The 23877-nt window shown below is 42.1% G+C and overlaps 1 protein-coding gene across 5 annotated transcripts in view; it reads left to right on the forward strand.

Annotated features, from left to right (window-relative positions):
* cadm1a (cell adhesion molecule 1a) overlaps window positions 1-23877 on the forward strand; it is a 391655-nt gene that overhangs the window by 274220 nt on the left and 93558 nt on the right. For 3 of the 5 annotated variants that reach the window (XM_078532195.1, XM_078532191.1, XM_078532193.1), the window contains exon 2: window positions 14986-15006. The exons of the other annotated variants lie outside the window; for them this stretch is intronic. In XM_078532195.1, coding sequence (XP_078388321.1) covers window positions 14986-15006 — 21 coding nt within the window. The remainder of the gene's footprint in view (window positions 1-14985; window positions 15007-23877) is intronic. 5 annotated transcript variants of the gene reach the window in all.

The following is a 23877-nucleotide window of genomic DNA, read 5'->3' on the forward strand; positions in this document are numbered from 1 at the left end:
CCGTCTCTGAGCAGTTGGCTGTTTTTGTTTGCTGTTTTTTTGTCAGTACCTCTTCAAAGGATGTCTCACCCATGCTCATGTTCATTTAATCGCACGCCACTGAGGTGTGCATTGGTACTGTACCCCACACAAATTTGTCTTTTAAAACATTTCCACCTCTCTTCCACCCCACCCCTTTTTTCCCCCCCAGTCCCCCATCTTGAAGACCTAATCCTGCTTTATTCCAATTGCAAATTTGCATAGCCCCAAGAACAGGTACTGCGGGGATGAAATACAACTACTTTGGCGACTTTGCTATCCAAAGCCTTTTGGATTTTGTTCAGAAATAATATTCTGCTTCCAAACAGGCCAAGTAAGTGCCTGCAGTGTGATGTTGAGTTTCTCATTCAGGAATTGCAGCATGATTCAAGATTCTTCTGTTTCTACCTGAGGAGGGAAGGTTCTGACGCCATTGGGATATAATTGCTTTATCTTGCTTGGGATAAAATTGATACATTGACAGGATGTGATGTGGTTGTCTGGAGAGTACGGAACAGGTGCAGGAAACAGGTGCTCAATCCTACAGGAGAAAGAAGCTTTCAGAACAAAGCCGCATGCTGTACCTTAGGGAGATCAAGTTCTCTCCTTGACAGTTGAAAGCTCCTATTACGCCCAAGGTCCCTTGAGTATAGCTAAGCCGATGAGCTAAGTCAGCTTTTCACAGTCAGTTTGATAAGGTAATGCACCTGGGGGCACAATTTTGATTTTCTCCCTGAGAATCCACATTTCCCAACTCTCTCTGAAGGATGTGAATTTCCAGACGATGGGGCTGATTACAAAAGAGGAACCCTTCAAAAACAAACCTCTCCATTGCATACAGCAATGTCGAACCAGCTCCATTGTTAATGTTCAAGTTGCAACTCATTTAACAACAAAATGTATGCCATATGGACTGTTCACAGTGAGATATGTGGAAAAAGAATTAAATTGCGTGCGACTAGAATTTTTCTCCTTTGGGCAGAACAGCAGCTTGGTTGAGATATAGCTGAATATATTGTATAAATTTTCATATTTTACTTGTAAATATTCAAAAAAAATTGACAACAAATGCACAATATACATAGGCCCTGAATTGTTGAGGGGAGCTGACAGGTTTCTGCCCTGCCTAATAGGCAGTTGAAATCATGGCTGGGCAAGAACCTGGCAAATCCTCCTGCCGCCCCCCCCCACCCCCACCGCCCCCCCCCCCCCCCCCCCCCCCCCACCCGATGTCTAAGGACAACTTAGGGTCCTCGCCTGAGGGAGTTTTTGGAATTGCCCTGGAATTCTTCCCAATGCACCCTGCCTAGGACTGATAGAAGCCAAGTCAACTGACCACAGCCCAAGTTCTGCAATGGGCTTCCCAAAGGCCTCAAATGGCTCTCTGAAAAGGTAAGGAATCTCTAAGAGAATTGGCTACCTTAAAATGAAGGCCCCTGGTAGGGCAGAGGGAAGAAGATAAACAAAAAAGGTGTCACCTCTTAAGCCCTTTAAGATTCTGGCACTCCAGTGTGGAGCATGGTAATCCCCTTTAATAACCTTATGAGCAACACACTACTTTAGAAGGGGTTAATTTGTTAAATCCGTGTATGCTATATGTGACTTGAATAAAGAGGCAGTTTCTAGTTCATAGACAACTGGTCTGCTTCTGGCCTCTTGTTCATCCTGATTTTAATTGCTCCACCATTGGTGGCCATGCCATCGGTTGCCTAGGCCCCAAACTCTGGAGTGCCCTCTCTATACCTCCCTGCCTCTCTAAATCACTTAAGACACTCCTTCCAAACTCACAACTGCTACCGTCTAGAAGGACAAGGGCCGCAGAGGTATGGGAGCACCACCACCTGGAAGTTCCCCTCAAAGCCACACACCACCCTGATTTGGAAATATATCGCTGTTCCTTCACTGTCACTGGGTCAAAATCCTGGAACTCCCTCCCTAACAGCACTGTGAGTGTACCTACACCACATGGACTGCAGCGGTTCAAGAAGATGGCTCACTACCATCCTCTCAAGGGCAACTAGGGATAAGCAATAAATGCTGGCCTAGCCAGCGACGCCCACATCCCATGAATAAATTTTTTAAAAGCTCCCTAAAACCTTCCTGTTAGATCCAAGCTTTTGGTTATCTGCCCAAATGTCTCCTTATATGGTTTCAGTGTTATATTTTGCTTTATAATGGCACTGTGAAGCACCTTAGGACATGTTATTTTGTTAAAGATGCTACATAAATGCAGGTGGTTGTTATGGTACGCTATGCTCCACCTGAGAAAAGAACTGTAAAGGGCAAAGTTCTTTGCTTACCTCTCAGTGAAGGGTTAACTGCCAAATTGCACTCCCGGTGCCAGTTCACGATATCACCGTGTGGTGCTGTGTAGTGTAAAAAGATTCTCTTGATTTATTTGCCATACATCAACAACGTGAAGGTTTTGGACCTGATACATCTTTCACGGTTAATCACATACCTTTTAAAACCTTGCATTTTTTCCCTTCCATTATAATCCCACAGTTTGAAATTATTAATAAGCTTTGTCAGAAAGTTAGAAAGCTGCTGATACGCTGACACTAACAGATCCGGTCAATGGCCAGCTCACCTTGGGAAAAGCATAGATGTATGTGCATATTGACTGTGTCACGCACAGCATGCCAGTGCACCAACACTGCTACCAGACCGCCTTCATGTGTAAGATTTCTAAATAAACTCTGCAGGTTTAAATTCAATTCTGTGTCAATAAAAGGAAAAAGAAAGATCCCTTTTACTGCTCTAAGAAGCCCCAGATGACAAATGGCTGATTCAAATGTTTTTGGAAGGGTGTCTCCGTTTGCTCGTGATTGGAACTCCTCCTTGTTTGGTGCCAAGTATAAACTGATTTCTGGTGACGGGACCACCAATTGCATGGGGCATCGTTGCTCTCATCAAAGTCATGTCTGGAGAAGCTTCTCACAGTCGTTTGCTGGTTATATATATCGTGCTCTGTCCTGTTGTGTTTAGTATCTGCTCGGAAGGCATTTAAGTGCCCTGTAGAGACCACTTGCTGCTTGCTGTCTATTGAATTACTCCTCCTCACCCATTCCCCTCAAATATTAACTCTCTCTGTGTTTGAAACAAGAAATCAGTCGGAGACAGTTCAGAAAATTCAGTAGGTTCTTCTGCTTCCAGTAATCCAGTCTGATCTAGTAATTTAATGCTAAATTATAAAATGACAGAATCAGAAGCAAGTTGGCCTGGTTACTGTGGTTACTGTCTCTTCAACTGAGGTCATTAATCTCTGAGCTCCCTCTTTTGAATAGAATGGTAGGCAACGCCTAAATTGAGTTCCCTTTTGTTCATCCTTTCCCTTGTCATTTTCGATCTAATGAATTGCTCTTCTTAGATCTTTGATGCCATGACATCCTGTGCTATATTTGGGTATGAATGCTGAAGAGGTGAATTACGCTTGTAAAACTTTGCCTTGAAATACCGGCAGACCAAACATTTACAAATAAGGTTGCATGCAGGGTTTAGTTGAGTGCCATCAATGCACTATTCAGTTAGCTCCCCAATAAACCACTGAGATAGCCAAAACACCAAAACCATGTATAGTTCAAAATACAAACGGAAAATGCTGGAAACACTCAGCAGGTCTGGCAGCATCTGTGGAGAGAGAGAGAGAGACAGAGTTAACATTTTGAGTCTGTATGACTTCAAAGCTGAAGAGGTAGAAATGTGATGGATTTTATACTGTTTAAGAGTGGGTGGAGCAAAATAGAAGGTCAGGGTTAGGTGGGAGCTCAGGAGAGAATTGACAAAGATGTCATGGACACAAGACAAAGGGCGTGTTAGTGGTAGTGTTAAAGAGTAAAGAAAGTACTGATAGTGGCTTAAAGGTAAGATAGCAGAATGTGTTAATAGCAGAACATACCCCTGACATTGGCTTGAAGAAATCTGAGGGAATTTTCCAACTTTATTCTGCCGTGGGGGATTTTTGTACGCTGCGAACATGTAATGATTAATTTCTCTTAGTGGCTGGAAATTCATAGGCATGCTGTTTTCCACCTGGATTTCTGATCATTTACAGCCAGCGAGGCTCCTCACTGGGAGCACCATGTTGTAGAATTGCTCCTCTGTGCACACTCGGGTATGGTGCAGTATTGACGCGATGACTCAATCAAAGTGAAATGAAGGTGCCTTTGTCGACTTTGGCTCATGAAAGTCTTACTGGCAATCCCATTAGATGACAATGGCAATCCTATCTAAACAGTAAACGTTGAATATTAGCCCACAATTTGAAGGTGCATTAAAAGATGTGAATGTAAATATCGCAGTAATGTTATACAGGAAGCTATAACTGGGCTGTTTGAATGTATTAAGAGGCTAGATGTTAATGTTGGGCTCTAAAATCCAAATTGCTTTTTCCCCCCCTCGTTCTATCCCCACTACCTGAGGATGTTGGCTCGTCCTAGGATACAGTTCTCCGACTGCTGGCAGGTTTCTATCATTTTGACCTATGTCGTTGCCCTTAATGTGTGAAATGGGGTATCAAGTGTCAGCAGGGTGTTTATCTAGCTGGGGAGGGGGAACCTGCACAGTTGACCCCAGTCCATTTTCCAGTGTGGAATAAAGGATTAAAAATCAGTAGAGGCATCTCTGGGTCCTATGTTTTCTGTTTGTCTGTATGTAGGGTGCCCAAGCCAATTTCATAGCTACCCAATATACAATCAGGGTAAACTGGATAAGTATGTGATGGCAAAAGGAATAGTAGGATGCACTGATAAGTTTATATGAATTGGCTGGGAGGAGAATCACATGGAGCGTAAATACCTGCATAGACCAGTTGGACTGAGCGGCCTTTCTCCATGCTGTAAATTTTATGCAATCAGCTGGGGTGAGCCAACTCCACACAGGCCTGAGGTTGAACCTGGAACCTTCCTTGTTTCAAAGGCTTACTTCCATGCCCAATTATAAATGGGACATTAAAAATTCTCAGTGTGTACGACAGTGTGTTCTATTCATTTTCTTCTATAATGGAACAGGGTCAAAAAACAAAATCTCTTGTTCCTCACGGTTGCCAAGGCAGATGATTGGGAATTGTTTTGTTTGCATTATGTAACTAATCAGCGCCCCTGTGATTTATGGAGAGCTGGAGAGCAAAACGAGCTCGGTCTACTGTCCACTGATTGGGAAGGATAGAAAGAGAGAGGGGGGTGGGGGTAGGGGTGGAATATCCAGTGTTTACCAGTCTTGAACTGAAAATCGTGTCTGACTGCAGATGACAGATGAGAAGCTGTCACTATTAAACCGAGCGTACGTTGCCTTCCCCGGCAGAAAGGGTGGCAGTGTTAGTTTCACCACCAGTGCTTAATGATGGAGAGGGACATCATGCAGCAGATGGGGTGGCTTCAATATAATTTTACCAGGTTTGTAAATGATGTGACCCATTCAATGTCATGGTTGTGTCAATGATTTGGTGTGTACATTTAAGCTTGAAAAGTGGAGTGTACAAAAAAGCTTTCGATAATATTTCAAATCCTGGAGCTATGTCACCTTTCTTTCTTCACAGGATTGATATCTAATCTGGTAACTGAAATAGCTGGTCAACAGTAGTGTGGTTGAAGAAATTAGACCTGTTTAAACTCTCGGTTAACAGCAATGTATCTCTTTAAAAACTGTGGCATTGATCCAGTATGCACTTGGGTGGGAAAGGAAAACACGTACTTGACTATAAAGATTCTCCTGCTGGAGTTGAGAGTCTACTTGTATATCCACCATAACAAAATGAGATGGCTAAGAGTGGAGCCTAAGGTGAGGCAAGGTTCATATCCGGATCATTGTATAATCATGCACTTGGCTACACTGCTTGTATTACTAAACACTGTAAACGTATGGTGATTTACTTTACCAAATTATGAAATAACTCTATGCTGTAATCAGAGGATGAAAAAGGATTTTTTTTAATGTTCTTTCATGGGATGTGGGTGTCACTGGCAAGGCCAGCATTTGTTGCCCATGTATTGAGTGGCTTACAAGGTCATTTCAGAGGGCAGTCAAAGAGTCAACCATACTGCTGTGGGTCTGGAGCCACATATAGGCCAGACCAGGTAAGGATGGCAGATTTCCTTCCCTTCAGGGCATGAGTGAACCAGATGGGTTTTTACAACAATAGGTGATGGTTTCATGGTCACCATTACTGAGACTAGCTTTATATTCCAGGTGTATTAATTGAATTCAAACTCAGCCAGCAGCTGTGGTGGGATTTGAACCCATGTCCCCATAGAATTAGCCTGAGCCTCTGGATTACTAGTGCAGTGACATTACCTCTATGCCACCATCTCTCCATTTTTAAAATGTTAGCACCATATTTAGTAGTTGTTCATTGTGAGCTCACTTTGCACCTTTGCAGCTCATCTTGGGGAAGATTATTTAGTGGTGTGTGCTGTCAAGGAGACAGAATTAGTTTGTGGTAAGGTTATTTAACTTGCCCATCTCTTTTGTTTATTTTACTCTTGATAATCCTTCAGCTGAGTATGTGAAGGGGATTTGCCTTCTGTTCTGAAACCAGTTATTCTGTGGGTGAAATAAAAGCAGAAGATGCTGGAGAAATTCAACAGGTCTAACAACATCTGTGGAGAGAAAGGCAGAGTGAACGTTTCAAATCCGTATGGCTGTTCTTTAAGCTCTGAAGAAGAGTCATATGGACTTGAAACGTTAACTCTGTCGTTCTCTCCACAGATGCTGTTAGACCTGTTGAGTTTCTCCAGTATCTTCTGTTTTTATTTCAGATTTCCAGCATCCGCAGTATTTTGCTTTTATCTATTCTGTGGGTGAAAGTGGATGTGATTGATAACACTGAGTGACTGCAACATTTCATTTATTTCCAAAGGATAGACGATTGACTGAAGTCAGGAGGGAGCAATCTTGCTCTGGATTTGTTTGCTTATTCATCATTTGATTTGCACTACCTGAAATTTGTAATAATAGTGGGAGTCTACCTGAGCAACATTAACTGAATGAAGGTGAAGTGTGTATTCTACTTTCTCCGGACCACTGCAGCGTGCTCCTGCTGAAAAACGCTTGGCTGTCCAGCTCTTTTTGGCTCTTGGTGCATAATTATTGCCAGTGTGAATGCAGAAAATATCATCGGATGATGATCTGCCAATGAAAGGTACAAGAACAAATATCTCTCCATCACCTTGGATACAGTTGCCAGGGCCTTATGTTGACAATCCTAGTGTTAATATATTGACCAGCATTTGTTTCTGAAGGTGGTGACGGCAACAGGAAACATTCTGCAATTTGCTAAGATTAATGTGAAAAACTGTTCCCTCCCCAGTTGTGTTACAAATTGATGAATTGATTTTGATCAACCAAAGGCCAGAGCTCTCTTTTTGAAATCACTTCTCAGTAAAGCCCACAGCACTGGAAAGGTCACTGTGGCTTTCCCGCCTCCCACCCCTGCTTGTTCACTGTAGACATGGGAAAACTCTCATCCTCATAGTCGCATTTTAAGTTGTCAACGGGGCAATTTTATTGTTTTGTAAGGTATAAACCTCAGTGCGCTGACGTGCAACAGTGGATTGTACAGACATCCAGCCCTGTTCCAGTAGTCGGCAACACTTGGCATGTTTCGCACTTGTTTGTTTTCTCTGCTGCAGTTATTTGTTGAATCCTAGGCTTTTCGGCTTCTTTTTTGAACGTCTGCAGGTAGCAGCGTCCTTTCATCGGGCCTTTTATCCATCGGTGTAGAACCCTTGTCTATCAGTGTGACGCCAAGTGGCAGCATGGGAGCACAATCGCAGAGATGCTGAAAGGACATAAATCCTTCACTAGTGGAGGTCAGTCTGGTGATGAGCAATGGCAACAGCTTGTTATTTGCCCTGGAGGGAGCTATTTATTGTCAAGGAAGCTCATTTCCTTAATGCTGTGGAAAACAACTTAGGCAACAAAAGCCTTTTGTCGAAAGACCACGACAACTGTTTGGATGAAAAAGTTACTGTTCCAAATCTAGCCAAATGTCCGGGTGAGCTGAGAGCAGAAGTTGTGGTTAAAGCGTTGCAACTCTGTGTATCGCTTCAGCTCACTTCCACCAGCTTCCCCCCATTCACTACCTGTCTGCATAGTTTTAATTTAAAAATCGAAATAAACAAAATATTTCCCAAAATAATATATAATAAACCGAGATCGAAGCAGAAGCTGAGCGTGAGTTGATGTGACGTTGATCTAACCTCGCGGTCTGGTCTGTTCCACGTGCATTGCTGCAAGTGCGTTGTTTGCCGTTTATTCTGAGAAACGGCAAAGGACTTTTCTGACTCATTCCCCTTCTGACATGATTGTTTTGTTTTTCATGTGAGATGTTACCCTAGGCGATGCAGCGCCCAATAAAAGTTCTGTAGATCACCAGCATTCGCTATGGTCAAGCATGAAACCAAAAAGGTCTGGTTATTCCCTGAGCATTGAGTGGGTGCCCAATTGGACATCATTTCAATTGTCAGATATACAGAATCAACGTAGCGGGAGGAGCTTTTGCAGCAGGTTCCTGTCTGAATTTCTCCAGTTTTCCTTGCATTCAAAAGCCTCTGTCTTCTCCTTTCCCTGCTGTTTAAGATTTCTTTCTGTAACACCTATGGCCTCCCATACACTTTGTATGTGTCATCCTTGGTCTCCCCTCCCTTTCTGTGACATAGAGTTTAGCTGGACAATGCCCATTTGTTGGGTACTAAATGGCCTTTTAATCCTCCAATATGACAGACAAGAAGCACATGCTTATTATGAGCTGGAAGTATGTTGCCCACTATAATGGTAAAGGCCCAGAATATCAATGTGCAATGCCCATACCTGAAACGATTGTCAGACCCCCAAAAGCCCCCCACTGTAAGATTGTTTGGTATGAGACAGCCTGTGCAAACTGCATCAGGTCCACAAGCAGTAGGCTGTAGCCTACAAGGATCAATATTAAAATATCCTGACCTGGATGTGGAGCCAGAGGAGCTGGAGTGCTTCTCCTGACCCTACATTCAAAGCATGTGGACCTCTGTCAGCCACCTGCTTAACCCTCAGCAACGCCCCACCCCCTCCACTCCTCCCCACTCCAGGTCTTTCCTGGTGACCCCCCCCCCTTTCATTACTTACCTGAGGGCATCAATCGTTTTTTGCCAGCAATCTGCCTTTTGGTTACTCTAGCTTAAACATCAAATGGCATGAGGCCCAATAATGGGCGCGCCTCACTCTGGCTTTACCATTCAAGTACAGGGATTAGTCTTGGCACCCCCTCACCCACCCATCCAGCCCCTCACTATGAGCCCACAAATGGCTGTGCTGTATATTTCCAGGCTGTGTCATTCAACCACCAAGTGGACAGCTTTGTAATCTGTCAAATCCAATATGAGGAAAGAATGAGCCTGAAGCCATCCTGCACCTTAACAGATTTATTTCCAAGCCTGCAGCGTAAAGAGACAAACTCTTCTAATTAGGGATGGGCAATAAATGCTGGTCCAGCCAATGAAGCCCACATCCCATGAATGAATAAAAAAAATCCCCCCCCCCACCCCCCAACACCCAGTGTGAACCCCTTTTTATATTCTTGTAATGAAGCCCTAATGCCTCCCCAATTGGGGACAGCTGCTTACCAACTTAAAGCTTGCAGGACAATTCCAACATTAACCATCTCTACACACCTTTCACTGCAGTTCTATCCTGTTAGTAAATGCTTGCAGCTTGCTTTTATCCTGTGATTTCCTGAATCCTTTGAATTTTACTATCCAGGAAATTGTAGGTGGAAACTCAGCAAACTGTTCCACGGCATTTTGGTACATCAGTGTTGGTCATGTGCTAGATGTCACGTGGTGCATTCTCATAGCATTGATATGTGAGTGCAGATTTGTTTTCACAGGTACAGTACCCATGGGGGAGGTTTTTGTGTTCAGCCCCACGGTAATGTGTTGCTCAGTATGCCTTTTGTAGAAAGCTCCTATTCTGGTGTTTGTGTTATACGTTGTTTCTGTCACAAAAGAACGTTTGTGGCTTGACACTTTGTGGGAACTGTTAGTATTCAGAACCTGTCCGCAGGTTTCATTGCGTTTCTGCATTTGTACAGAGCAGGTCAGTGTTTCTAACTCTGGAAGGTTGATGTGATTCTTTGCTTTTGATTAATGGTGGTTGCAGTGAAGCAGAGATGGTAGGGTAGTTACCACAATTGAGCTCTGAGTGAAGATTTATAATTCTTTTCATTGGCCACAGAGATTGACGTCAACAGCAAATAAAGCAAGTAGACTATGTTGGTTAATATACTGAATTCTGTACTTTTTCTGCTTGTTTGTTTTAATGTCTTTCCCCCATTTTGCCCCTCCCCCTCCACTGAAGAAGTGCTGGGGCATCATTCCACATGAGTCAGGCATCCTTTGGTACCCAGTCTTCATGTGTGAACATAAACTGTGTGTGACCGTGAGGATCATTGTAATTGAGCCCAAGCCTATTCTTTCCAATTCACGTGCACGTGTACATTCCAGTAAGGGTTACCAGATAGCTATCACGGAATTGTTACAGTATAGGAGGAGGCCATTCGGCCTGTCATCTCTCTGCCGGTTCTCTGAATGAGCAGTTCACCTCGTGCCACTCCCCCGCCTTCTCCCTGTAGCCCTGCATCATCATCCTTTTCAGATAACAATCCAGTTCGTTCTTGAATTGCCTTGATTGAACCTGCCTCCAACACACTTTCAGGTAATGCATTCCTAACCACTCGTTGCGCGAACAAGTTGTTCCGCATGTCGCCATTGCTTCTTTTGCCAACTACCTTTAAACCTGTACCCTCTGGTTCTCAATATTGCACCATTGGGAACGATTTTTCCATACCTTCTCTGTCCAGACGCATTATGATTTTGCAAACCTCAATCAAATTTCCTCTCTACCTTCCCCTCGAGGAAAACAAACCCAATTTATCTACGTAACTGAAGTTCCTCATCGTATCGGAAGCTTGGAACTCGAGTGAATTTCTTTTCTCTGCACCTCCATAGATGCCTGTCAACCACCCCAGCCATTAACCTGTCTAAGACCTGCTCACTTAGACCAGGGATCAAATTGAAATCTTTCCTGATTGTGACTCAGCATGACCCTGCACTGTATTTGAAGCATTACCGTTAAAGCGACTGACAGCCAACATTTTTACCGCAAGGATATTGGACATACAAGACAGAAGCACAAGTTGTAATTCTAAACTGAACTGGCATTAACACATGCTTTTCTGGTGAGATGGGGAAAGTATGATTTCCCTGTGCTGACTGGAGAGAAATCTAGTCCACTCAACAATGCTTTGGAGAAAGACAAGTATATGGGCCAAGAAGCCATTGGCATTGGAGATGTCTGCAGACTGGAATACCCCACAGGAAGCAACTGCAGCGGCCAATTTGCACATGGCAAAGTCCCACAAACGGCAGAGGAATAAATGGCCAAATAATCTGTCTGTGTGATGATGGCCAGGGTGCTAGAATAACTTCCTTAGTTTTCAGAACAACATGATTAAAATTCTAATCTGTGTTTGCACACAGTTATAAATGCTTTTAGTTAAAGGTTTGTATAATTAGATGCAATTGTCTTGGTGTGAAGACTAAATATTTACTTGGCCACAGTTGTAATTGGTAAGAACGATGACAGATAAAATTCAGTATGGGCAAGTATAAATTACAACATATAAGAAGTAAAAATGGCAACAAATTTACTTGAAGAACATCAAACCAACCAAGAATGAAACAGTAGACTTGACATTCAATTAGACCAACCACTGCGGAACAGCAATCAATAAAATAAATAAGATTGGACCTAGATACCCAATTGAGTAGAGTGCAAGTGAGAGGAGGGCTTAAATCATACAGACATACAGAACTGTTCCAATTCTAGTCATCAGAGGAGATATACAAGCCTTGGAGGCAATTCAATTAAGAGTCTCAAAGCTGATTCCTAAGGATGAGTTTTAACTCTTCTCAATCAGTGGAATAGAGTGGAGGGTGAGATTAAAATGGAGTAGCGTCATTTCCAGCTCTTCGCCAGTAGGCAATTTTAACATTGCTGGTTTTAATGGCAATAAACCACCCACCAGAAGCCTCATGAACAAATACAGAGACGCCCAAGGGGCCAAACGGCATTTTAACCAGTTCTTGAGCAGAGCATCTGTTGGGAATCTATGAAAGGTAGCTTCTATAGAAAAGCTCTACTTAGAGGGACACACAGTGACATGAGAGTGCCTCCAGGTGTTTCCCCCTCTTTCCTCAATACATCCTCTGCCATCCCCCACCCCGGCTTCTGTTGCCCTGGGTTCGCCCCATTCCTGACCTGCGAGACACCTCATTCCAACCCCTGTCCAAGATTTGCCTTGCTGCTGGGCACCTCTGGGCTGGTCAAACAGCCAGCCTCTGAGATTCATAGTTAAAAAAATCTTCCAGGCTTTTGAACACCACCCTTGAGCCGAATTCCCACCAGGAATTAAAATCAGCTCTCCTCTGTCAGAAGTCTAAGGTATGAGAAAATGCTGGAGAAAATTGGGCTTTTCATTTTTGATAAGGAGCGAATAAGGGGATGGCCTTGTATAAAAAAATTATACAGTGTGGGAAAGGAATATGTAGAAAATTTCTTGAGATTGATGAGTATGAAAAGGGAAAACTAGTAAAAGGCAAACTCAGGATTAATATTGAGGAGTTTTTTCTTGATAGAATGATCAACACATGACATGATCTTCCAGTTAGGATAGTAGAAGCAAAACCCTTTGCATTATGTAAGACACAATTGAATGTTGCACTGGGGGGAACTGTCGCATTTTCTGAACTTAAATAGCGGAAAGAGTGTGCTCTCTTCTGTTTATTTTGTAATCTTGTAAGTTGATGTTTTGTGGCTACTTTGATTCTGCACAATTTATATTTGCGTATCCTGGTTGCTGTTGTAAACAGGGACCAATAGATTTCAGTAAATATTTTATTAGCAAGTTTGCTCCAATAGGTCGCAAAGCTCACTCAAATGCGAAATGTCATTGTGGGGACATTGAGGCTGAAGCCAAGTCATTTTGTCAGGACAGAGCGGAGGGAGATTTCCTCTGCTTCTACCTCTGGTATACCCAAGTAGTACATGCCAATGTTTGATGCTGTGCTCCACCATCAAGTGCTAACATTTCTCTGGTAGATGAACAACAAAAAAAAAGGTATGAAGTGGGTGAGGAGAGGAGATTGAGTCGATTGCTCTTTGACGACCAGAGAACGGAGATTGCCCCATTGTTATGCTGTAGATGCATCTGGAATAAACACAACTGCGCTTGAACAGTAAATATAATTTATCTGATGCACTTCAAAAAAAATTACATGGTTGAAGTATTTTAACTGCCTGTATTGACCTTTCTTGTAATAGCAGATTTGGACTTTTCAGTTACTTATTGGCAGACCTTATGAGGTCGTTGCTATGGAGACCTTGAGCGTTTTCGCAAACCCGAGTCTGACAATCTTTTCAGAAAAATTGCATTGCCTGTTGACTTTTAGATTTGTTCTTTCTATTTTGCAATGCATTAGTAAAATGGCTGTCAGAATTTTACCAATATTTAGCTAGAAATTCCTGTGTGTTTATTCAATGTAGGAAGTTATATAGCTATTAAGGTTTTGCTTGTGGAATAAATGTAAAGCAACAGAGGAACTGCTAGCCAATTATCTCGGTATTTGTGTATTTTTTTTCCACTCGAGAACCCCTGTGGCCATTGCTTAACTAAGAAAGCTTCACTTTCATTGCTGCACTATGCCCTTCTCTATCTGAATGCTGGGATGCACATCAGTGTGCTCTGTGTTATTTGATTGCCTTCTTCGCCAACTAATTTCTCCTTTTTGTCCTCCAATCATTGGGTAAAGGTCCTACAGTTTAGCATGTAAGAAGCCATTAGCTCTATTATACCTCTGCTCTCTGCAGAGTCAAATGCAGGATAGCAGAAGCAAAATCCTTGCATTATGTAAGAAACAATTGCATGTTGCACTGGGGGAACTGTCGCATTTTCTGAACTAAAACGGCTGAGAGAGTGTGCTCTTCTGTTTGTTTTGTGATCTTGTAAGTTGGTGTTTTGTTACCACTTTGATTCTGTGCAATTTACATTTGTAACATGGTTGTTGTTGTAAACAGGGATCAGTAAATAATTTATTAACAAGCCCACCATTGATTGGTTTTTCGAACAGTTCTGAAGGCACAGTAGGGTTGACTTCCAGATGTGAGACAGCCCACAGCTTTAAGCATCAATGTTTATTGCGCGCCATATAAAGTGAAGACTTATTAACGTTTCTGTCAAGCTAATTCAGTGTTACGTTATTGGGTTACTTGTTACTCAACCTTTTTTTTAATTAAGAGCACCGAGTGGTATAAGTACACATTGTACGTTCATCAGTGGGCTTGTCAGGGAATCTGTGTTAATGAGCTCGAATCCAATCTGCCAACGCAACAGTTGTAATTCTAGAAGAAATTGCTTCATTCGTATTTTTTGACACAGTTCTTGATAAAAGACATTAAAAAGTGTTTCTGTTGTGATCTGGGTGAATGCTGCATGCCTTTTTTTTTAACCTGAGCAGTTAAATAATTTCTCAGTCATGATGCATGCCAGAACAGGAGTTTGTTGGGGCGATTAATGCATGTCAAGATGTTAAATCCTCTGACTTCTGTAATGAAACATTGGCACAGCTTTGCACTTAAGGGAGAAAGGAAATAAGAGTCTGCATTGGGCTTCGCTAGCTGTCTGGTCTTGGAGCTGAATAGATGTGTTAAGTACACACTGTGCACCTTATTGCGCTAATGACTGCATTGCCTACACTGTATCATACGGCAAGTTTCCCTCTCTACAGGTTATCAGTAAATCTAAGCGTTATTCATGTTCTTGTGATTGCTTGATTTTGTAAGAGCTTTAATCACACGTGGCTAATGCTGACTTCTAAACTTGTTTTTCTTTTGTCTTTTCCCTCCTCTTCTACCCGAACCGCTATGTTCTCACAGGGGCTGCACAAGAGATCGAAGGTAGAGACGAACAAATGCATTTCATAAGCTTGGACTCTCTCTCTGTTTCACATGGGAACTACTTTAAAAGGGAAAGGATCTACGAGTCGGATGGCCAGCCATAATACCAATACATGCAATAATCACTCATTTTGAGTTACCTGCTTTAAAATGGCAGTCAAGGTCTGGTACCGGGGGTATAAGGATGCAAATATTAATGGTGCCCTTTAACTTGCATTCTGATATTGTCGTAGTCCACTAACAGGAGGTGAAGGAGTAACCCGAAATTCAAAAATTGATTATTAAGTTTGGAATGTAGACTTCCTTTGATTTAATTTTCTCTATTGGATTTGTAGATCATGTGGAAGACATGGGATTGAACCGAAATCACAGTAATAGAAACTTGCAGTGTACCTACAATACCTACAGTATAATTTAAAGAGCTCCTTAAGTAAATGTTACATCAAAAACTATGCTCCAGCGATTGCCATGGGAACTCTAGCAGACTGAAACTCCTTGTGCCTGCTGTGCCTCCCTTCTGTTTTAAACGTGGGCATTTTACAACAACAACTTGCATTTATATAGCACACCTCGGTTTGGGATGTATCAGGTTTCCCGTGGAACATTGTGGCATTCTGCTGGTTCATATTTTAAACTTGGGAAGCAGTGCTGTGTCTGCCAGGGTGAAATGAAAAGCTTGGGATATAGCTGTAACTGAATGGAGGGCACAGATTGTAACCATGCATGTATAATGACTGAGGCAGCTGAACCTACATGGATAATGCATAGTAGCTAGAATGTTCTGCTTGGTTTTTTTTTGGACAAATATGATGTATTCATTGTTATAAGATGAAGATTTATGCGGGTGTTATGGCAACTGCTTGCAGTGCTCTGATGACCAAGTTGCCTATTGTTCATTGTATAGGGGAGCTGCTTTGCATTGCACATGCAGACTGTTTTTCACTGGCTTCATCTAAAGCTACCATTCTTAAAAGATTTTTTTAACAAACAATTCCACTTGTTAGGCATGATTGCCCACCCAAGAGGCTGATCACGGGTGCCTTTTGAGCTCTTGGCAAGATTGGGGGCAGTGGTGGGAGAGCGAGAAATGTGCTGCATTTCATGTTCTTTTCTTGCCCTGTTTTGTTCTGTGGAAAAAAATATATCGGCCTCAATGGACCTCTCCGCTGACATGCAGCTTAACGTGGGGAATCACCGGTGTGAGTGGATTTTCTACCAGCCTACAAACTATCCACTGGTGCGCCATGTTACAACCACGGTCTTCTGTTCCTTGCTCGCTAGCTTACACTGGCTCCTGGTTGGGCAACAGCTCAACTTTAGCATTCTCATCCTTGCTGTCACGCACCTCCACAGCCCTGCCCCTCTCTAACTCTGTAATCTCTTCAGCCACACACCCTCCAAGATGTCTGCACACCTCTAATTCTAACCTCCTTGAGCATCCCTGACTTTAATCACTCCACCAATGGTGCCCATGTCTTCAGCTGCCAAAGACCTAAGCTCCAGAATTTCCTCCCTCAACCTCTGTTTCTCTACCTCTTGTTTCTTCCTTCAAGGCACTCCTTAATACCTATCTATTTGTATGAGTTTTTGATCATCTGCCCCAATATCTCCTTATATGGCTCAACAGGAAGCAGAGTGTCGGGATAAATGGGTTTTTTTTCTGGATGGCAAGCTGTAACTAGTGGGGTGCCACAGAGTTCGGTCCTTGGGCCCCAGCTATTTCCAATCTATATTAATGACTTGGATTCAGGGATAGAAGGTACTATAGCTAAATTTGCAGATGACACCAAAATAGGTGGGAAAGTAAGTTGCAATGAAGAAATAAGACATTTACAAATTGATATGGACAGGTTAGGTGAATGGGCCAAAATTTGGCAGATGGAGTTTAACCTGGATAAGTGTGAAGTTATCCATTTTGGTCGGAAGAATAAAAAGACGACTTATTATTTAAATGGAGAGAAACTTCAGAATGCTTCAGTGCAGAGGGATCTGGGTGTCCTCGTGCATGAATTGCTGAAAGCTAGTATGCAGGTACAGCAGGTAATAAGGGAGGCAAATGGAATTTTGGCATTTGTTGCTAAAGGAATAGAATATAAAAATAGGGAAGTGTTGCAACTGTACAAGGCATTGGTGAGACCGCACCTGGAGTACTGTGCACAGTTTTGGTCCCCTTACTTGAGGAAGGATGTAGTTGCACTGGAGGCGGTTCAGAGGAGGTTCACTAGATTGATTCCAGGGATGCGGGGCTTGTCTTATGAGGAGAGATTGAGCAGTTTAGGCCTATACTCGCTAGAGTTTAGAAGGATGAGAGGAGATCTAATTGAGGCATATAAGATGCTAAAGGGGATAGACAAAGTAGACATGGAGCAGATATTCCCCCTTGTGGGGCATTCTAGAATGAGAGGCCATAGTTTTAGGCTAAGGGTTGGTAGATTTAAATCAGAGATGAGTAGGAATTACTTTTCTCAAAGGGTCGTGAATCTGTGGAATTCACTACCTCAGAGTGCCGTGGATGCCGGGACGCTGAATAAATTTGAGGAGATAGATAGATTTTTAATTAGTAACGGGTTGAAAGGTAATGGGGAGAGAGTGGGAAATTGGAGTTGAGGCCGAAATGAGATCAGTCATGATCGTAATGAATGGCGGGGCAGGCTCGAGGGGCTGAATTGCCTACTCCTGCTCCTAGTTCTTATGTAATGTCAAACTTTACCTTATAACATTCCTGTGAAGCGCCTTAAAATATTTTATTAAGTTAAAGATACCATACAAGTTGTTGCACCCACCCCTAACCTCTCATAATCGGGCAAATTGTTCATTTTATTCTAAAATTGAGTTGCATAGGAAGATCTCCAATCGCACTGTGTTCTGGTATCTTAAGTGTAAAGCAGCAATTTTATTTCCCCAAAATGTTTTCTGCTCTACACCTTTTTGAAGTGTTAATGTTAGTGAGAATTAGACATAGGTAGAAATTGCAGCAGAATCAAATAAAGCCAATTTTTGGAAGCCTGATGGGAACTATCCGAGCATGATTTTACTTGTAAAGTTTTCTTGCATCATGTAATAACTATTAGCCTGTGCTAAGAAGAGTAGGTAACCTGGTCACCAGAATGCAGCATTGCCATGACACCCACATCATCTCTTAGTCTACAACAGAAGCACAATATTTAATTGTCCTCCTGTTTGTGCTGGAGTTGGATTCATTTCTGAAAATAAGTGCTATGCAAAGTGATCCACCTGCCACGCTTGTTGCAACAGCCTCCTGTATGTTCTGTCCCAATCATCTCTTCTCTTTCAGAGCAACAGAATAAACACAATCGAATGGTAAATTAAGAAATTGTCTCACTGATTGTTGAAAGAACCAGAGAAAATGGTACAGAGGAGGAACAGAGACAACGGTGTAGAAATTTTATAAGACCTATATTACGGAAAAAGCAATACTAAAGAAACCCATGAAGCGCTAAATGTATATGATGAGGTTAAAAAGTGAAGATTGGAAAATTTAAATAGGTATTAAGAAAAGGCTAGCAGGCAGTATTGAGGGCCTGTTTAAAAACATATAAAAAGAATAATTTAAAAATAGGTAAAGCTGCTCAGCGATGAAGATGAAGGAATGGTGGACATTTTAGACATTTTGTCTGTGTTTACAATAGATGGCAGACATGTGAATGCAGGTGTATTAGAGGAGAATGTAGAACAAATAAAAATGGTGTGGCTCTGGAAAACCCAGCAATGGAAAGTCACCAGGTTCTGATGGTGTGTTTCTTACATTGTTGTAGGAAGCCTGAGAGAAGATGGCAGAGGGTTAAACCACAGTTTTCCAAACTACCTTAGATATGTAACTTTTGCAGAACAACTGTGATAGGCTGTTGAAGAACAGAAAGGCCTGAGTGTTGAAATAGATGTTTCACTTAAACTTAAGAGTACAGGTAGATGAAGCCATTATGAAGACAAATGGAATACTGGCCTTTATTGCAAGGGGGTTGGAGTATAAAAGTAGGCAAGTCTTGCTACAAGTGTACGGGGCATTGGTGAGACTAATCCTAGAGTACCGTGTTCAGTTTTGGTCTCCTTGCTTAAGGAAGAATATACTTACACTGGAAGCAATTCAGAGATTGTTCACTAGGCTGATTCCTGGAATGAAGGGGTTGTCTTAGGAGAAAAGTTAAGCAGGTTGAGCCTATACTCAATGGAGCTTAGAGGTGATCTTATTGAAACATATAAGATCCTGAGGTGGCTTGACAGGGTAGATGCTCAAAGGATGTTTCCCCTCATGGGGGAATCTATAACTAAGGTGCACAGTTTCAAAATAATGAGTCTCCCATTTAAGATGGAGGTGAGGAATTTATTTTCTGAGAGTCAATAGTCTTTGGCATTCTCTTCCCCAGAGAGCAGTTGAGGTTGGGTCATTGAATATATTCATGGATGATTGAGTCAGATTTTTGATTAACAAAGTTAAGGGTTACAAGGAAAGTGGAGTTACGGCCAAATTCAGATTGACCATGATCTAATTGGATGTTGGAGCAGGCTTGATAGGCCAAATGGCCTACTCCTGTTCCTTATGATCGCCATGAACCAGCCAATAGCATGTTGTGCTTTATAAATAGGAACATAGAACACAAGAGCAAAAAGATTATGGTAATTTTTGCAAGGCACTGGTTAGAGTACTGTGTGCACTTTTGAGTGCTCCTGAGAAAAGATGTTAAAGCCATTGAGTGGGTCAGACACGTGGAACTCACTTGTGGGAACTGGCTTCAAATCAATGCTGCTTCTGTCTGGCTATAAGGATCCTGTGTGAAATGAGTTTTAAGCCAAGTCCTGATGGGCTTAGGCTGTAGCTTAAAACTCGTTCTAATTTGGCGCAAAGCCAATTCCGAGGGGGCTGTGGAATAGGTGGCGTGGGAAATGAGGACAGGGTAGATGGACCCTTATCTCTAGCTCTGCTGTAGCTGGCTTGAGAGTGACACTGACATCAGGAGATTTTCCACCGATATCGCTCATATTCACTGGGAGAACCACAGCACAGTATATTGGAGTGAGGGGATGGCGGGAGGTGGGGGGGGATTGCCAGTTGGGAACTGCCGAGTGTTTTTGAGGGTAGAGAAAGGTTCTATATAGATTCAACATGATACCAGGAATGTAAATCCATTAGCCTAAGGTAGGATTTTCAATACTGGGGCTACTTCCTCAGAAACAGAGAAAGCTGAGGGAAAACTTAGTAAAGGTTTTGAAAACTATGAAAGGTTTTGATCGAAAGAATAGGAAAACTGGATTACTCCAGTTGGGGAGTCCATTAAAGGAGCCATCAAAGTTACGAGTTAGGAGTAACTTCTTTCAGCAGAGAACTATTTGAACATGAGGTGATTTGCTATGGGAAGCAATTGAGGCAAATAATGACTATTGTGTCTTTCAAGGGGAAAGGAAATACTTGAAGCAGAGCATAATACATGGCTCTAGAGAGCCAACGGGGCTAGTCTTATTGCACTCTAGCAAAAAACTGGCAAAGATATGAGGGGCTGAAATGCTCCCTTCTGTGCTATAAGCTTCCATTGTTCATGGTTTCAGCAGAGGTTTTAGCCCAGGCACACAGCTTGAGCATTCATTAATATCACCAAAATGTAACTTCTAGGCTGAAGCAGAGCATAGAAAGAAAATACATCACGACAAAACGGAAAATAGGGGGAAATCCAAGCCTTGAGCTAAGGTGCTATGTAAATGCAAGTTTGTTTGTTCTTCAAGTTCAAAACGGACAGTCATCTTCATTGAGCCGTTGTCTTTTTCTCCAGTGTTGAGTTCATACCCGGACTCGCGCAAGCAGGATGTTCAACTTCAATCAGCGATGCATATGCTTAGTGCCACACCATGTGCTAAAGTCTCTCGTGAGGATAGTCTCGATAAAGGTTCCACATTTTCTGATTGGCTTATGAGGACCTGAACTAGTTTGGGGGGCGTCTTTGTTCTTGGTTTCAGGCCCCCCCCAATTTTGCTAAAGCTGCATTCTAAATCTTCTGTGGGAAATTTAAAATTTAGATTGCTTCAATTAAATTGCCAGGAGACACCGTTTATTCCCATTCCCCTTTCCCCTCCCCCCCACACACACACACACACAACCTTAACCCCAATCCCCTCTCAATTAAAATTCCCCAACAGTGCAGATCCTCTGACAAATTTTTCAGTAAACATCTTTGAGAAATGACTGCCTGTCTTGTGCAGATGAATTTTAATTTGAAGACAGTTCTTCAGCTGGTTGTCCAAACTTCAAATCCCTGCAATTTGGCCCGAGGTGATGAATTCAGATTGGGGTGAATGATCCAATTACTGTTGGGTAATAAAAGAATTTAAAGCAGGGACTGTCTCCAGCCATCAGGATAAAGGCTGTGGCCAAAATCTCATTTAAACTTAATGGTACCAGTGAACCAGAAAGAGACCAGCTTTGATCTTGCAGATGGATTTGTTCACAGCTGGAAAAGCTGAATACTTTCAATTGTGTTTTTTTATTTTTCTAATAGTTCTTTTGTTTGACCTTTTGCCTGTTCCTTTTTTTTTTCCCCTGCAGTTTTGCACGTTTTCTTTGCATGCTTTAGAAAGAAGACCTCAGCACATACGTATATTGTATATGTTTAAAATTCGTCTAGGATTTTCCGGTTTATTTTTAGTTTAAAAAGAAGTATTTGCAGCGGTGGGGGTGTGGGGTGCAATGAGATGCCCTCTACTGGTTGTTATCTTCATTACATCCTAGTAGTTGGCACTGACTTCGCTGTCTCATCCATCGGATCCTGATTAATTTGGTTGACCTGTACAAGCTGCTCAGTAAGGAGGAAGACAAGTGAGAGGAGGAGGGGAGGAGGGGTTGGAAATTGTACACCCTTCCACAGCTGTGACAGAATTGCTTATTAATTGTCTGATCTTTTATTCATCTGAAGATAGATGACTGTAAATAAGACTGAGGCAGTTTTTGCTTGCTTTCAAAATTCTTTAGCAATATAGATAGCACAGACAAATGACTAGCAGAAAAATAAGTCTCAATGTTATATAATTTTAACACATTCTGCAAGTTTCCTTCAAGATAAGCAAGGCTCAGCTTTATTTAACCCTCTTTAGTCGGTGTTGCTGGATGTGTAAGTGTGTGTATTTTTTTTTGAAGTGTTTCAGTAATGAATACATATGGTAACAAACCCTATCCTAACTGTAATGAGTGCATGTAGCAACAATCCCACTAACAATCCTATCCTAGCATCTTGCTTTGACTTAGTTTTACAATTCATAGCGGCACCCAGACAGCTTCCAGAATGCTTTGTGGCTTGTCTAGAATAATCTGTGCAAGCTGATTTATTTATTTTTTTGATTAATGCTTGATACAGTGAGTTTATTCATAGGTATGCGCTTTTCTGGCACCTGGAAGTAAGTAAGTTTCTTTCTCTCAACTGGAATGCCCCTTCTCAATGAGCTAGACTGACTAATGCTTGAGTCGTGAGCTTGCATTAGTATGCCCTGTGTGCAGTGTGAATACTTGGGACTTGTTTGCTTTTGTCAAATTTCTGGGTAACAGTTCCCATTGTAATGAGTCTGATTCACAATTTACCCAGTACGTTCCTCACTGTTTGGCGTCTCGTCAATCCTGCATAAAGTTTCACAAGCCTCAATCTTAATAGTAGTGTAATTAGCAAAGCATGTGAATAACCTCTTTTACCAAACTAGACTGAATAGAATAACCCTTGAACATAATGATTGCAATTCAGATTTATTGCATAGCTAAATGAATATTCTGAGGCCATCTCTCAATGTTGTCCCTTGTTGAGATGGGCATCAAGAGACTCCCAGACAGAGTGATTCTAAATATCTGCTAAGGGTTCTCTGGACTTAAAACAGTTGGCCAACGGGAACCTGTGAAGTGCTACTTGCTACAGAAATTGAGCCCTGGGTGATCAAAGTCACAATCCTGAATGAAACTGAAGCTTGTGCAAGATACTAAACCGCCCATGTCTGGAATTGCGATTGTCACAAATCCGGCTCAGAAATGACAAGCTGCACTTGCAGTGAGTACAATAAGACCAAAGTTTTGCACCAGACAGAGCTTCAAAATCCACCTATCGTGCGTAATGTCAAAATTTAGCCTTAAACTGGCATTGGAGTTAGCCAGATGTAGATTGTATCTCATTCTCGCCGAACCGATATCAGGAATGAGAGCGGTGTTGAAAATGATCATAATTGCTAATATGGCTTTGTCACTTTGCATCTGAGTGGAAAGATTTTTGGATGGCTACAAATAAAAAAAGGGGAATCAAGGTGTTTTAGCTTCCAATTTGTTCCTGATGCTTTTGTTGCCCATCCATAGTTACCCTTGAGAAGGTGGTTGAAGGGCAGTAGAAGGGTAGAATTCTCTCCCACAAAAAAAGCAGCAGATGCTGGAGTTGAATTCATAATTTTAAGCCTGAGATGGATAGATTTTTGCTAGCCAAAGTGCATACGGAGCCAAATCAGGTCACTGGAGTTCAGATACAGATCAACCATTATTTCACTGAATGGCGGTAATGGCTCAAGAACTGATTAGCCGCCTCCTGGTCCCGAGTCCCTGAGGAAAGAAAATGTGCAAGTGGACATCAAATTGGGATGACATCAGGCCAAACTGTGAATCATTAGTGGTTTTTATGCATGGACCTATGTCTTCAGATGAGAATAGGAAAAGGAAAGATTTTGCAAACCATTTTAGGGACTGCGCGTCCCCTTCATAGATAATGGTCCATTTTAAAGCAGTCAGTGCTTGGTAGATGGTACTTCAGGAACAGAGCACACTTTTCTCATGCTGAGTGAAGAACTTGGGAGAAACTTGGCCACTGATGAATTGTGAATCTTAAAATATAAAGGCCTTGTCAA

The sequence above is a fragment of the Cetorhinus maximus genome, chromosome 2 (genome assembly GCF_964194155.1).
Source record: "Cetorhinus maximus chromosome 2, sCetMax3.hap1.1, whole genome shotgun sequence".
NCBI classification, from domain to species: Eukaryota; Metazoa; Chordata; class Chondrichthyes; order Lamniformes; family Cetorhinidae; genus Cetorhinus; species Cetorhinus maximus.